General features: G+C 44.6%; 1 protein-coding gene across 8 annotated transcripts in view; it reads left to right on the top strand.

Moving 5' to 3' along the window:
* The window catches only part of LOC121587778 (metastasis-associated protein MTA1-like), a 35,973-nt gene extending 22,496 nt beyond the window's left edge, over positions 1-13,477 (top strand). For all 8 annotated transcript variants that reach the window (XM_041904904.1, XM_041904901.1, XM_041904902.1 and 5 more), the window contains 10 exons: positions 9,472-9,689; positions 9,834-10,154; positions 10,242-10,430; positions 10,643-10,915; positions 10,998-11,302; positions 11,385-11,647; positions 11,720-12,355; positions 12,438-12,565; positions 12,648-12,763; positions 12,868-13,477. In XM_041904904.1, the coding sequence (XP_041760838.1) occupies positions 9,472-9,689; positions 9,834-10,154; positions 10,242-10,430; positions 10,643-10,915; positions 10,998-11,302; positions 11,385-11,647; positions 11,720-12,355; positions 12,438-12,565; positions 12,648-12,763; positions 12,868-13,393 (2,975 nt within the window). In that variant the 3' untranslated portion in view covers positions 13,394-13,477. The remainder of the gene's footprint in view (positions 1-9,471; positions 9,690-9,833; positions 10,155-10,241; positions 10,431-10,642; positions 10,916-10,997; positions 11,303-11,384; positions 11,648-11,719; positions 12,356-12,437; positions 12,566-12,647; positions 12,764-12,867) is intronic.
* The last annotated feature ends 1,840 nt before the right edge of the window (positions 13,478-15,317 follow it).

The raw sequence follows: 15,317 nt of genomic DNA, 5'->3' as shown, positions 1-15,317 counted from the left end.
AATGAAAAGGGGTTCATTGGTGACTCAAGACATGTAGGAATACATACACTAGTGGTACAAACGTAATAATTTCCAATTATCTAAGAAATACGGTTATTTTAACCAGGTGGCCGTCTTGCCCCATACGAGTGGCACTCTTGCCCCATAGCCCAAAAAACAACGTCTTTTTGGACCCTTTTAAAAACGCTTCAAAAACTGTTTTGTTTGCACTTTTTTCAAGCGAAACTCATTTATAAGTGAGGAAATAGATGTAAAATGGTTATGAAATTTAAATCGGCTTTTGAAAAACACGTTTTAGTGAGTTATAACTTGAAATGCTTAAGGTGGCACACTTGCCCCAAATTCCGCTAACAAATCGAGAGAAACCTCTTGCAACAAACATGTCCCGCAACATGAGTTTGACAGTTGATAACATTTGGAAACAAAAAAGGCCCAGACCAAAAAAAAAATGCAAATTTCGTAGTTCTGTTGCATACTAGACCTGTTTTCGACCTGTTCCTTTTTCCACTATTAGTGTTCCCGAAACTTGTCAATCCATTCTAAAGTTTGTCGCGCGCGTAGTGTTATATATACACAGGATAACGCACCGATCGCGCCTCAACACACAAACACTAACTCAGGCACAAGTATTATACATACACCGGCCGCGGCATCGATTCGCATCGTCGGTTGATGGCTTGGTGGTGCAAACGTTGACCCCATCCTTCGTTTCCGTTTTAACCCTTCCAAAACGACCTCAAACCCCATCTCCCCATCTGTGCACCATGTCCTTTAACAGTATCGCGTCTGAGTGTGCAAGTATGTGTGTGTATGTGTCTGTTTAGTGTGTCCCGGACGAGAAGAAACCCAGTCGAAGGACGACTATGGCCTGGCCATGGACAAGGAAGAGGAAATGCGACGAAATATATATCGCCACCGATGGCTTTTCCTGGTCGGTGGACTTCCACTCCATCTTCCTGTTGCAGGTTTAGGTCCCCAGGACCTATGGTCTGTTTTAGGTGGATCTTTCGGTGTGCCCTTCTCGTTTGCACGCTTTGTGGCTTCCTTCTTTGGCGCGATCGACTCGCCGCCATCATATGATGGTTTGCGTTTCCTCACTGGGAACGGCGGTTGTGTCCTCTCGCACACATACAGCTCACAAGCACACGCACGCAGATTCACACATACAAGTAGAAGTAAAGTGCAATACAGCAAACCGGTACGGTTGCAACAACATTTCGGGGTATTCGTGTCGTTGCCATGTATGTTGTGTGTTGTGTCGGATTTGCTCAGCCGACTTCGTCGGTTCTTCTTTTGCATCATCCGTTGGAGGGGTGTTGGGGGGGGGGGGGGAGATATTTTCCTATCAACCAACCACCCACCAACCACATCATCATCATCATCATCATCAGCTAGTGTTTTCTTATGGGTCGAATTTCTTTTTCCTCGTCCTGTCGTGTAGCATCGAATACAAATTTTACCAATTTCCCTGTCCATGACCCGGTGTGTGAACACCGTGTAAAAGTGTATGGGTTAGTCGGGGGCGCAGTTCCGTTTTTTCAAGACCGCTCGCGCATTTCCCACTTCTTTTGAGCGTACGACAAGGGGACTTGGGCGTTCTTTGAGCGTTGGATTTCGGGGTTTGTGTTCGATGTATGCAGAAAATAATGTAAACTCGTGTTCTTTTCTCTCGTTTTCTCGTTCTTTCTATCTTGTTCAAATTTCCCATTCCCATGCCCATGCCTTGCTGTGTAGTAGTAGTGGTAGTAGTCGGGTGTAGTAGTCTTGCTGTCTCTCCCAGTCTCCCATTTAAACTCGTTCCAAACCCATCGTCCACTCGCACTTGGTGGGCTCATTGGAGGAATTCGGCTTTAACAATCTCACTTTTGTGCCAGCAACACCCACCTCCATCACCACTGCGTACTTTCATTCCATTTTGATTCGGTCTCGCAGCCTCCATTCTTGATCCCTTTTTTCGCCCCCTCCCCCTCCGCTTTTGGCTCCAGCTTCGCTTCCACCCCGCGAAAGAACGCAAGAGCAACGGCAATGAATTTCCCGACCCCGTAGTCACCCCTCGTTGATCCATCGCATCCACCGACCGAAACTCCATCGGTAAACTTTATTCTGCACTTCTCCCCGGTCGACTCCAAAACTTGGTTCTATACATTCGAGGTGAATCTCGAGAGCAGCAGGGGGAGGGGGGGGGGCGTGGTTTGGTGGTCGTCGTCGTGTACACGGTGTCGAAGGGTGGCATCAGTGGGGCACTCTCTTACTCCCATCGTGTAACCAACGCGTCCGTTACTGCTTACTGGTTACTCCCTACACCAGTGTACACCCAATAATTCTTTCGTTCTTCCCTTCCCTGCCCCTGCCCCTGCTCGAGGACCTTTCCAGAAGCTAAAAGCGCTTTCTCTCGAATGCTGATGCCCTCGGTGGCTTTCGGTAGTGGAAATGCTTCCGTATCGCGCGTTTTTTTTTTCGGTGCGCCCTCCGCTGTCCCCCGTTGGTTGGTTGGGTGAACAAAGTTTGGACGCGTGTGTGTGTTTTGTGGAGCGCTATGTACTCAAAATGAAAAACAGCTCCGAAGGAAAAGCAACAAAAATTAAAATACACACACACACACACACACACACACACACACACACACACACACACACACACACACACACACACACACACACACACACACACACACACACACACAGAGGCACATATAAATCAAAGTGGAAAAAAAATACACTGTTGGTAAAGAGGAAAGTAAAATGAATTTACGCACTCACATTGTTACTCGTCCTCACTCTTACTGTGCAGATTTTTCTTTTGTGGCTGAAAATCACTATTCCTGATATCTAGAAATTGTTAAAGTTATGAGTTTGTGTTGGCACTACTTATCGTACCGTGGACACATGTGTAAGACAAAGTTTAATTCCTCAAATTAAATTCCAGAAGATTATCGTGGTTTATAAAATCATCAACGAGTAGTATATAATTTATACATCATCCGCCATTTTTATGAAACAGGAAATATGACTCATTGATTCGTAAAGAAATGAATGGAGTGAAATGTTTTAGAGAGACCTTTTTTTTTTTTTTTGAAAGTGTTCGATTATCAGAAGCTTGAAAAATGTTGTACTCTAGCTTGAGGCATCGTGAAAGCTTTAGTACATATTGTCGAGATTTGTTCGCGTATAGTTGTGGGCTGGTCCGTTTTGCAGAAACAGGGTATCTAGTTATATTTGTATCACGTAATTATGGGACACACACACATATGGGATCTGCGTAGAACCTTGTGTGGAATATAACCTCCCTTATTATCGTTAAATGGAACGTTTCACTTACTTACTCTTTAGCCTTATTAGGATCCTCCTTCTTTGGTAAGAAATCTTTTACAATCGTTTCTGATTGGCCATTCTTACCATTCTTACGATACTAATAATTTCTATAACGATTGCAAAGTATTTTTGTTTTATCTCTGGCCATAGTGATCACATAGTCACTATCCATCATATAAATCCTTCAATTAATACAGTCAAACCCCCCATGCATGCTGTTGAACATATTTAAAGAAGAACCAATGATTGACATGTTTTTCAATTTTCCGAGATAGCCTTTGCATTATGCCCTTGGCCATTTTATCGATTGTTGAAAGTTCACTTTGAATATTGCTGAAAGGTATGTTGGGATATAATAAATAATATGAGGTGCGTGTGGGGCGGGAGTTGGGCTTGCATATGCGGCCGCCATGTCGCCAGTGTCGGAAATCAGATGCTCCATTTTTACGATAAAATTCTGCCCCACGTATCAATTCACATTTCAATGTTGCACTGAAAGCGAATGAAATGATTCAATTGAAAAACAAGAGCGCCTCGTGATGAATAAATCACGCTAACTAGGCAGAGAAGGTCCCGGAGCGACAGTGGCCGGAATTGTGGATATGGAACTGGAGCATAATAATTATGTTTTGGTGTGCTACGGTGCAACGCGGGCATGGTATTTTTATTTCATCTTTTTAAAATCGCTTTTATCATCACTTGTTGAACTGGCGCCATCGAGAAACGCACACGACTGGTAATTGTGGTTTTGTGGTTGACCGCTGAGAGCGGTCAGCTTTTTTCCCGGGAACAACTGTTGTTTCACTGTCGCGCACATCGGGGTCGGGTGGGCAGGTGCGAATGAGTTTGATTATTGATTTTGCACTTTATCGGATTTAAATGGTACTTTAAAATGTTACAAAATACCATCGAGAAGGGACAATGTTTCGAAGGAGGAGTTTAAATGGCTGAGATATTTAAGTATAACGGAGAAATCCATTGGATAATTTTCTGTTCCAATGCAATCAAATCATATACAGCTGCGAATTTCTACAACTACACTGTTTAACTCGTTTTACATTCGAAATTTTGTCGCATTAAACGTAATAGCTAAATTGGGGTTTTATTTGCTTTCGTGATTTAGAGTCAAAACAAAGATTTTTTATATTTGATATTTTTGTTGTTGCTTTATTTATACAGTGAAAATCAGGTAATACCGTTTGCAAAAAGATTAAATATGATCTAGTTTCAAATGAGTTTTGTTGCCACTGCTTCTTCTTCGTTTGGCTCAACAACCGTTGTCGGTCAAGATCTGCCTGTACTACTACTTGTGGGCTTGGCTTTCAGTGACTTTATTGATTCCCCTCATAGCAGGATAGTCAGTCCTACGTATTATGGCGGAACAGGTCCATTCGGGACTTGTAGCCAGGACGGGCATGCTGTTAAGTCGTTTGAGTTGATGACTGTAACACGATTGTCACTATTGTATCTAAAAAATATGGATTTTTAAGCTATAGTAATAATATTAACAGCGTAATAACGTATATGGTTGATTTGATTCTAGGAAATCAGTCAAATTCGAGCATACGTACAGGTCGAATTATAGCCCTTTGTGGACAGAATATTCATAAACTATAAATTATTTACTATATGATGAAATCATAAGGAATAATTTGTTTTTTCCATGGTTCTGATTTTTTTTTCATAAAACTGTGAAACTTTTTACGTTTCACAGTGCGATCTGTGCAGTTTTGCATTTACGTCACTCCAGAAATTGTCAAATTTAGAAAAACGCTAACATATTTCCCGAATTCACGTAAAAGCACTGGTAGGAGTTTCTGGCCAAAATCGATACAGTTTGTTTGGTGTCGGCTTGTCCGCGACAACCCATCGCTAACGCTGTTTCCTTACGATTGAACGAAGTTCGGAAAAGCATCTGTGTTTTTTAGTTGTCCGACAAATGATTACTTATAGTTGAAGAATGTTCAAAAGCAGCTTAACATTGTTTACTTGGGCTGGAAAACGGTGTAACTTAGGTTACAAACTTAACTTGTCGACTATGTTCTGGCGCATATGCTGTCTTTAAAGGACTTTAGTGACATATAAAATTCGAAAGATTGATAGACTTCGTTAAAAGCTCTGCACATAGAAATAAATTGTCTTATATTCTATTTCAATCCTTTTCCCGTTTAAAGGTGAAAATTTGTAGCATTTCCCAAAACACTCCGCCACTACTCTCGTGGGATTATACAGCGCCATCTGTAGCCAGTTGGTGGCACTGTTTCAGTGTTGCATGGACGCTTGATCGGGTGCGTTTGCCGTTTATGCTCCGTTTACTTGGATGGATACCTCACCACAAGTCATTTCGCCCGTTATGCATGTGTGTGGGATGTACTGCTGCGTACACGACATTTGTGTGTATGTGTGTGCGTAACTGATATGTAAATCCTCTAACCAAAAGAGCGACCGGATACCGCCGCAAACATTGCAGAGCAGCAGCGCCGGGCTCAGATCCTTTTTTCATCTCCATTCGCGAAAATGGGTTTCCCGTCACCACATTCCCCTTTTTCCAACCACACATTTCCTCTGCCCAAACACTACACTAGTGCCCGGCATGCCGGAATCGGTTGTGTTTTTGATGCCGTTTTTTCTGTGAAGAAAGGGCACCACCACAAGGGTGGAAATGAAGAAGGGAGAAGATTATACGAAAATTTTCGATACACAAAAACCGTCACGGTGCGCTCCTCTTACACGTTGCTGCTTTCATTTTCCGCCCTGGAACGCTTCCATATAGTGGAAGGTTGCGATGTAGCGTGGTTTTCCCGGGGCCCAGCGTCTATATTGGATCGGGTAATAGCAGAAGAGTCCGTCATCGGGGTAGATGGTTTGTTCTCCTGCGCAATTAGAAAAGTGGGAGAAATTTCATTAAATATTGAGCACTCAGTTTCATTCGCTCTCTCTCTCTCTCTCTCTCTCTCTCTCTCTCTCTCTCTCTCTCTCTCTCTCTCTCTCTCTCTCTCTCTCTCTCTCTCTCTCATACACTCTCGCATCCGTCCGCGTACCTTTCTCCTTCATTGGTGAAAGTTTGGTTCAATCTCCCCGCCGTGCCATCTATACTCCTAAATTTGGCACCTTGCCCCTTGCCGTTTCTTGCTTTTATTCGGCAATACCTATCGCCAACGTCAATGCCGCCGTCATCGAGTTTTGGGTACTTGCAAAACGCAAACGCAACTGTGGAAAATATATCTCACCATGCGCGGGGCCTGCATTATCCTTCCCGCGTCAGTTACGCTCCGTTTACTTGGATAAAAAAGTCGTCTCCAGGGGCGGATGAAAAAGGTGGTTTTCTGCCGTCGATATGCGATACCAGCGACACTTTTCGCCCCGAAATGAAAGATGAAAGTGCTTCCATGTTGTTCTATGTTTTTTTTTACCATAGGCACTGATGTGCGGTTGTGCGGTATCCTTAGTAACCCTGTTGTTACCATCGGGGGTGGCAATTATATATTTGTGTTGAACTTGTTTGTTTTAGTTGATTCTTAATTTACTTAATTTTGATTATACTAAACAAATACTGCACTTGTGTGTCAAATGTATATGTTCAAAGAAAGACAGAAAAAGAAAGAAGGTTATTTAATGTTTGGTGTCCTACGTTTTAATTTAACTACATTTTAATGAATTATTTAGAATAATATACATAGTTCATATTAAGTACTGACATTCAAGTTACGTTGAAAAAAAAAAAACAAAACAAAGTATGTACGGTGTATGTGTGTATGTATGTAAGTAACAAAGGTGTATGTGGATATTCAAATACATCATTAACTTCCACATTATGTGTAATATTCGTGAAAGATGAGAAAGTCAGTCAGAATTGGTTCCATAGTGATCGTGGTCGATTAACGCACAACCCCATTGCAGGCCTAAACCCAATAACTAATACTCTGGTCGTCATGTTGCCATGGAAGTCTGTCAAACTTTTCCACGCTTCGGCAGCTTTCCCGCAATATGGGACAGGATGAAGCGCTCGGTCGGCCCATGGGGAGCTGGAAGGTAATTGATGTTAGAAGGGAGAGGTGCGACGGTGAACCGAAAATCGAATTTCGCCAAAAACTGAAGTGGGCACTCACACTCAACCACTCCACCACCACCATCACCTTCTCGTTCTGCTCGGTGTGACTGGCGCAATGGGATGCATGCTAAAAAAAAGCCTCATCAATTCTAACCTCAACCACCACCTCGAACCGTCCTGGTCCGGTCCACCTCTCAAGCTAACAACCTTTCCCTTACGTAAAAAAAGAAGAAAATAAACTAAAACCGAAACCCAGACACACGTACGGACGCGCTAGAATACGAATATACCCGCGTATATTAAATTTCTGCTTCAAAGTCCTTTACTCTGAGACAGGCAGTGGACCTGTGAAGCACAACACCCTTTCCCTACCGTTTTTGGCTCACTCTTCTAACCCGGGCAGACAAGGCGCGCGAGCTTTGTAGAAACTGCGGCAAAGGTTTTCCACGCTCACACACCACACCGGTCGGTGTACCGTACCCTGGTTGCTTATGTATTTGTATGTGTACGTGAGTGTGAGGCCTATTTGCTTGCGTACACATTGCGCCCGGGTTGCGTTTAAATTGCACTCGCAAAATAGAAGGGAAAAGCCAACCAGTTTCCACCCAATCAAGAAGGGATATCGGAACCCAAAGCATCGTTGGCGCGGGACGGAAATGGCAGATGGTGGTGTCGGCGGTTACGGCGGGGATCAGGTCGGAAGAACAGAAAAGGACACCATTGATTTGTGTGTTGTGCTGGAATCCGAAATCAGGCAAACAGCAGCAAACGGACTTGCATGCGTAATGGTGTGCGTAAACAAAGCGCAAATACAGCGTCATTATGTGCGTGATGGGGGAGTGAAATGGAATGAATGGGTGAGTGGGGCGAGAGGGGGGAGAGGAGGAGTGGGTTGTTGAGTGAAGGCGGCAGTGTGGTCCTTACCATAACACCCTGCAGCTCGTGATGCTTTATATAGAATGCTGTGGGAAAATCGAAATCGTTCGAACGTTTGTGTGGATATGGACGGTGGGTGGGGATGGTTGGACCTGTATTTGATAGAAAATCCTTCACAATGCGGCGTTGCAAATTCGACCAGCGCACGTTTCCGGTCGCACTGGCCGCGATATCACGTAGTGCAACGGAGCAGCAGACATTCGAGTGATGTTAAGGCGAATGTGGATGAAAAAAACGCTTGTAGGGTTTGAACGGAAACAAGAACAACAAAACTGTCACAAAAATACTACGATTTTCGAATTTTACTTAAAATAAGATAGTTTGTAATTGATTCCTTGATTGTCATTATATGAACCCGATTGTTCGGCCTTGAAGCCTCGGTAAGACAAAGAAAAACACACACAAAGTGACTCTAAATCAGTTCACTTTCCTCGCTCTTTTACATATTGCTTGCTCAATTTGTGATATCAGAGACAAAATTTTACGTTTTCGCTAACTCTAAAAGCACATAGAAGCTTAGGCTCCGGATTCATGATTGCATGTGTAGGTGGCAATGCAACGGGCTTAGCATGGTGCGGTGCATAAAATGCGTATACGATGATGCTGTCCATACTGGCCAAACGCTAAAACGACGATGACGCGAACATGCATGAAATTGATTGCATGCATGCTTAATTAATACGGTCGCCTTCCGGTTGTTGTTTCGCACGATGCTGATGATGGCAAGCAGCAAAAGAGTCAAGCGACGATTTTTTCCGAGGCGCCGCGGGTTTGGAGTACATTGGGGAAGGAAGCAAGAAGAGGATGATATATTTTCCTTCTTACTGTGTATGTCCGTAGCTTGTTACGCTATCCGTAGTTGGATAGTCTGCTTGCTTTCGATCAGTTGGTCCTAGCATCTAAAAACCGGCAAATGCGCGTTATGTACAGGGTTAATTAATTTGAATTTCGCCAGGCACATGCATAAATATAAGGAATTTAAAAAAAAAATCTTTCGAACAATATCGGCAGTAATTGAGTCGAGGGTTTAACGCGAATAGCTATTAATCGTTTCTGCCGATGCCATTTATTTGATGCAATGATTCTCGGTGTTTATATTACTTAAATTATATTTTTAATATTTGTATGTGCAATCCTTAACTGTAGCTCCTTGTTTTAACATTCCATTTACAGTCGCTTTGGAGGAGGAACGAAACAACAGTCCCAACAATGGTGGCGGCGGTAGTGAACGGGGGGAACATCTTAACCCAAAACAACGACATCAGATGAAGCAGCGAGAACTGTTCTTGTCGCGCCAAGTCGAAACACTTCCCGCCACCCAGATACGGGGAAGGTGTTCCGTAACGCTGCTGAACGAAGAGGAATCATTGCTCAGTTACTTGAACAAAGACGTGAGTAGTAGTAAAGGATCGATTTCCAAACCGGCGACATTATGAAACTGGTGATCGAGTAAATCCGACGTGTTGTTGGTCAATGTTAGGCTGAACTTAGTGCGGTTTACCTACTGTTTAATTTCCTTTATCTCGCTCTTGCAGGACACGTTTTTTTACTGCCTCGTATTCGATCCGACTCAGAAAACGTTGCTAGCGGATAAGGGTGAAATTCGTGTCGGTGCTCGTTATCAGACAGATCTGCAGCAAATGCTGAAACCAGGCGAAAAGGATGAACGCAACCTAGAGGAATTGGAGACGCTTGTTTGGACGCCGCAGCATTCGCTTACCGACAAGAAGATCGATCAGTTTCTGGTAGTTTCGCGTTCGGTAGGCACCTTTGCGAGGGCGCTCGACTGTACCAGCTCTGTCAAGCAACCGTCCCTGCATATGTCCGCTGCAGCTGCAAGCCGTGATATTACCTTGGTGAGTGGGGAGCGATGAACATCCTCCTGGTAGCTTGCGAAATATCACCCTAGTCGCTTACCGTATTCGACGTTTTATAATCCGCAGTTTCATGCTATGGACACACTCCACAAACACAACTATTCGATAGAGACTGCAATGTGTTCGCTGGTTCCATCGAGTGGGCCTGTTCTTTGCCGGGACGAGATGGAGGAATGGAGCGCCTCTGAGGCGAACCTGTTCGAAGATGCGCTCGATAAGTACGGCAAGGACTTCAACGATATCAGAAACGACTTTGTGAGTAAATGGCAGTAAAGTACCTTTTGAGGATTTTCTATCATTCCCCCTCCCCCCTGTCTCTGTATCTGTGAGTTAAGTAGCGAGCTTGTGACCAGTATCTGGTAGACAATGGTCACAATTGGCTGAAGAATAGTGTATCGTGTGTGTGGGCATGCTGCAAATGGTTGTTAAAAAATAGTAACGATTACTTTCTTTGATTGTTATTTCAGCTGCCGTGGAAGACGTTAAAAAGCATAGTGGAATACTACTACATGTGGAAAACGACGGATCGCTACGTGCAGCAGAAACGTGTGAAGGCGGTCGAAGCGGAATCCAAGTTGAAGCAGGTCTACATTCCGAACTACACCAAACCGAGCCCGGCATTGATAACAAACAACAACAAGGGCATATTGAATGGAAATTCTAATGGGGGCAGCGTGGACATGATGATTTATAGCAGTACCAAGGCATGTGAATCTTGTGCTACTATGGCTTCGCCACAGGTACGAATTAAATAGGAAAATGTGTATGAGCGGGGTGTTGTAACCCACTGCATTAACCGGCATTTTGTTTCCCTACTACTAGTGGTACTCCTGGGGTCCAGTGCACCTCAACAATCGGCTGTGTCAGAACTGTTGGACCTATTGGAAGCGTTACGGAGGCCTTAAGGTTGCATCTAGGCTAGCGGACAACGGGGAGGTCGATCCGGTGGCCACGATCAACACCAGTAGCAGCAATGCTTCACCAGTTTCGCTGAAGAAGCGTAACACCGGGAGCGATATTGACGACGATCTAACAATAGTGGCTAGTTCCGGTCCTATTGGAGGGCTTGGAGGTGCGACCGTGGCCACCGCATCCCCGGGCGGTTTAAGTAACCATCGACCGCACAGGTATGTGTGCCGAAGAAGAAGAAGAAGAAGAAGAAAAAACGACATTTGAACCCGTTCCATTTGTGCTTCGTCATCATTTCAGCCCTTCCTTTAAATGTTCGATTGTGAACTGTGGTAAGGAGTTTAAACTGAAGGCCCACCTCGCTAGGCACTACGCACAAGCACACGGCATACAGATACGATCTGGTTCACCTCGGCCTATAATGAAAACTCGAACTGCATTCTATTTGCACACGACTCTAACGACGCGGTTGTCACGGCGGTTATGTCGTCACATAATACGTTCGAAGAAGGCGGCCCGTCAACCGTCTTACGCGATCAACATTGCCAGCGTGAAGCAAGAGTGTAAGTAATACAATCCATCCCGAAAAAACAGGTACCATCGGTAACTGTGTAACATGTAAATCACACTTGCAGTTGCTAACGCCGAAGCTGGGAAAAGTGCATCGGACATCCGTCGGTTGCTTACGTTCCGCAAGAAGGATCGCGGCAGCGTGACACAGATTGCAAACAGACTTGGAAACCCGGGCGTTAGTGTTAACGAATGGTTGGTATTGACACCGAAAGAAAACATGCCCAAGCCAGATGTGGTAGCTTTTCCGAAACCACCGAAAGCTCCGGACGGCACACTGTTGTACGACCGGATACCAAATAAGGGTGAAGAGGCTGGCAAGCCACCGAATGCGGTCACCTCGCCGGCGGCGGGTATTCTGGGTGGCGCAGCAACAATTCCGGGAACGGTGGGTGGTGCGTTGAGCGGTAAATTAGCTCCGTTGGTCGGGTCCGGGGGACTAGCGGTAACGCCGATTGTAGTCAGTGGTACAAACAGCAACTCCGTTGGGACTGCTTGCTCTGCTGTGACTGGAAGCGGAAGCACGGGTAGTACAGGTGTGGCTACCGGGACGATCGCTAATAGTGGTATGCCAGCGATAAATCTACATGCAAGCGCTATGTCGACTAGCAGTCCACCGCGCGGGCCGACCCCAACAGGGAGTTCATCTGTGGCGACGTCATTGAAACGACGTCCGTACGAAGATGCAAATGGTATCGATGGTAAGAATGTGTTTTTTTTTGTTGTTTTTTTTTTTTTAAATATTAACCTTACTCTAAAACGTAAAATAATCTATTATTTTAGCTACTGTGGCACCGCCGGCTAAGCGGCCTAACAAAGATCCCAGACCGTCACATCGGCCAACTCCCGAACAATATGCGGCTATGATTGCAGCTGCTCAATCCGCTGGACAACCTCTTCCTCGACATCATGTAAGTCGAAAAACCAAACAAACTCGTGAGAGTGAAATGAGAACAGCATTTAAACTTGTTTTATGATCATAATCCCTTACAGATGAATGGAAAACCAAAAATTGCCCAGATGGCTCGAACTGGTTCGGGACGAAAACAGGTGATCAGCTGGAACGATGCTCCGGATGATGTGTTCTACCGTTCCACCAAAGCTGGGCGGTATGTATTGTTTTTTTTTCGTAGAACATAACCCCTTATATCTTTCTAAGCACAATCCGATTGGACATGTTTGATTATCTATATATTTAATTCATTTTCGACAGTAAACTACGGCGGGAAATTCCAATAGTAGAGTTGCGTCGTGCAGCACGAAAACCTTGGCGAAATTTGCATCCCAAGTACTCGACGATCGTGGCAGCCCTCTTGCCAGTGGCGTCTGTGACACCTAGTCTGCCGGCGCAGCTCACAGCCCAGCTGGGTCACGCGGCACAACTAGCTGCGGCGAGTGCTGTACAACATCCCACCTCAGCGAATCTAAATCTCAACCTAGCGGCGGCAGCAGCCCTGGCAGGAGTTCATCCACTGTCAGCGGCCTCGACTCTTGCTCTCAGCGGAACGCTGGGAGCAACGGGAGGCACTGTTATATCGTCAGTGGGAGGCGTACCTTCACTGTCTGGAGGATCCACCGGAACGTCGCTAGTGTCTTCCGGCGCGACTGGTCTAACGAACAGTAGCAGTAGTAACAACAATAGTGGTAATAGCAGCAGTAGCGGAGGTGGAGGTAGTGGTGCTAGTGTGGTCGCTACCGACAGCAATAAAAATGATCTGCAGGTTGTAATCTTAGACTGACCCGAACCGCCGAAGAACATGCACTTTTCCCAGCAACAGCATCACCACCATCTTCATCAGCATCATCACCAACAGCAACAGCAACAGCAACAACAGCCACAGCTACAGCAACAGCACCACCGTCAGCAACAGTCCAATTCACAACGGCACTCGCATCAGCAGTATCATTCCCACCTTCACCTACCACATCCCCAGACCACTCAGCAAGGAATGCAGCAGCAACAGCCACAGCATCTACATGAGCCAAATTTGCGCCACTACAATAGTTCCCAACTACAGCAACATCAATTACATCAACAGCAGCAACAGCAACTGCTGCTTCAGCATCAGCAATATCAACAGCATCATCAACAGCATTCTTCGCAACTGGCGCCACCGATATCACACCACAGCAACTATCATCAACATAGTCATCTTTTACAACGACAACAGAACCAATCTCAACAACAACCGCCACATCCTTACACGATGGAAGCACTGCTCAATTAATAAGCTAAACACAGAAATGAATATGACGATGGCAATGAATGCTGTTAACAGGGAAGCAAACTCAGCTTTGGAATGTTTGTAATTCCTTGGCATGTGATTGAAAATTTCAAAGAGATCAGATTGTCAGATTTTGTCAGATATGGCTCTGCATGTTTTGCAAGAATCGTTGTGTTGTACAAACAGAAGCTAAACACACTCACTGGCTAGTGTGTGGCGCTGGTGACAGATAAGGACGTACCATTTTGTTTCAATTGGTTCGTGTGTAAAATCTATCTTTTGAGTAGGTTTAGTTTTTAAAACCGGAAAAGACTAAGAGGATACTGACAGCTACAAACTAGCGACATCTAGCAACATACACAACAAACGAAATGGAAGGGATCATACACGTAAGCGTTAGGAAGCAAAGCAAATAGAAGCCACAGCAGAAAAGTAAGAATTAGTTAGAATGAAAAAAAACACAAAAATGACGCTAAAAGAAAATAATGGGGTCTTTGGAAGGGAAGAAAGAAAGCAGTTTAGTGACGATGGTAGAGCAGGAGGAGGATGCTCTTAATTTTAGTTGATAATGAAATGATCTAAATAAGATGGACGACATAGAAGTAAATAAATCAGTTAATAGAAGCATTACGAAGGACTGGACAGAGGGAATGAATTAACATGGACCACCCACCGGACACACGGAAAGGGTCCGCAGATCCACTCGCCTCCCCCCCCCCCATACAGATCCATCTACAGTTTCTAGTAGATGCGTGTAGCATGCAGGCTAGGGCTAGAAGCCACGGAAAAGGGCAATGAAGCGATGGAGATAAACACCGTACTGGCGTACTCATGCACAAGTGCATGATCGGAACGGAGACAAAGCTGCAACAAAATATAAAACAAAAAAATAATATTACAACTAGTGACGAATATGAACGTAAAGTGAAAGTACGTAAACAAACAGTTCGGTTAATGTCTCGAAATACACACATTTACATACCTTTGCACAGTAGTAGCAGACTATCTTATGGCCGATCTGCGGTATGGTATGATGAAAGAAATAGTCTCAAGAGCTGAGCTACATATGACCGAACTTCTTTAAGGAGGGAAGAATGTGTATATGGAAAGAATAACTCAAAAACTAGTGAGTGAGACACCGCGTATTGTCAAAATGGTAGAATGATACCTTTCGAACGGTTGATAATAGCGCGCTCAAAGATTGCTACGCATGCATGCGTTATTAAACATGCAGTTAGAGCTTCTTCCTTCTGAGTTTCCAACCGAGGAGAAACACCCAACCCAAATTTTAGCCATGCATGATGGACGATCAGCGATTAGAGGAGCATTGTGAGGGTGGTGTGAAGAGCATTCATTTTAAAATTCGGTTAAAATTAACGTATAATGTGTTGAAACACCAAACAAATGAACAATTGCAGCGATGGCTAAAAGTATGGGA

This window comes from Anopheles merus, chromosome 2R (genome assembly GCF_017562075.2).
Source record: "Anopheles merus strain MAF chromosome 2R, AmerM5.1, whole genome shotgun sequence".
Taxonomy (NCBI): Eukaryota; Metazoa; Arthropoda; class Insecta; order Diptera; family Culicidae; genus Anopheles; species Anopheles merus.
This window is presented reverse-complemented; position numbering and strand designations above follow the sequence as displayed.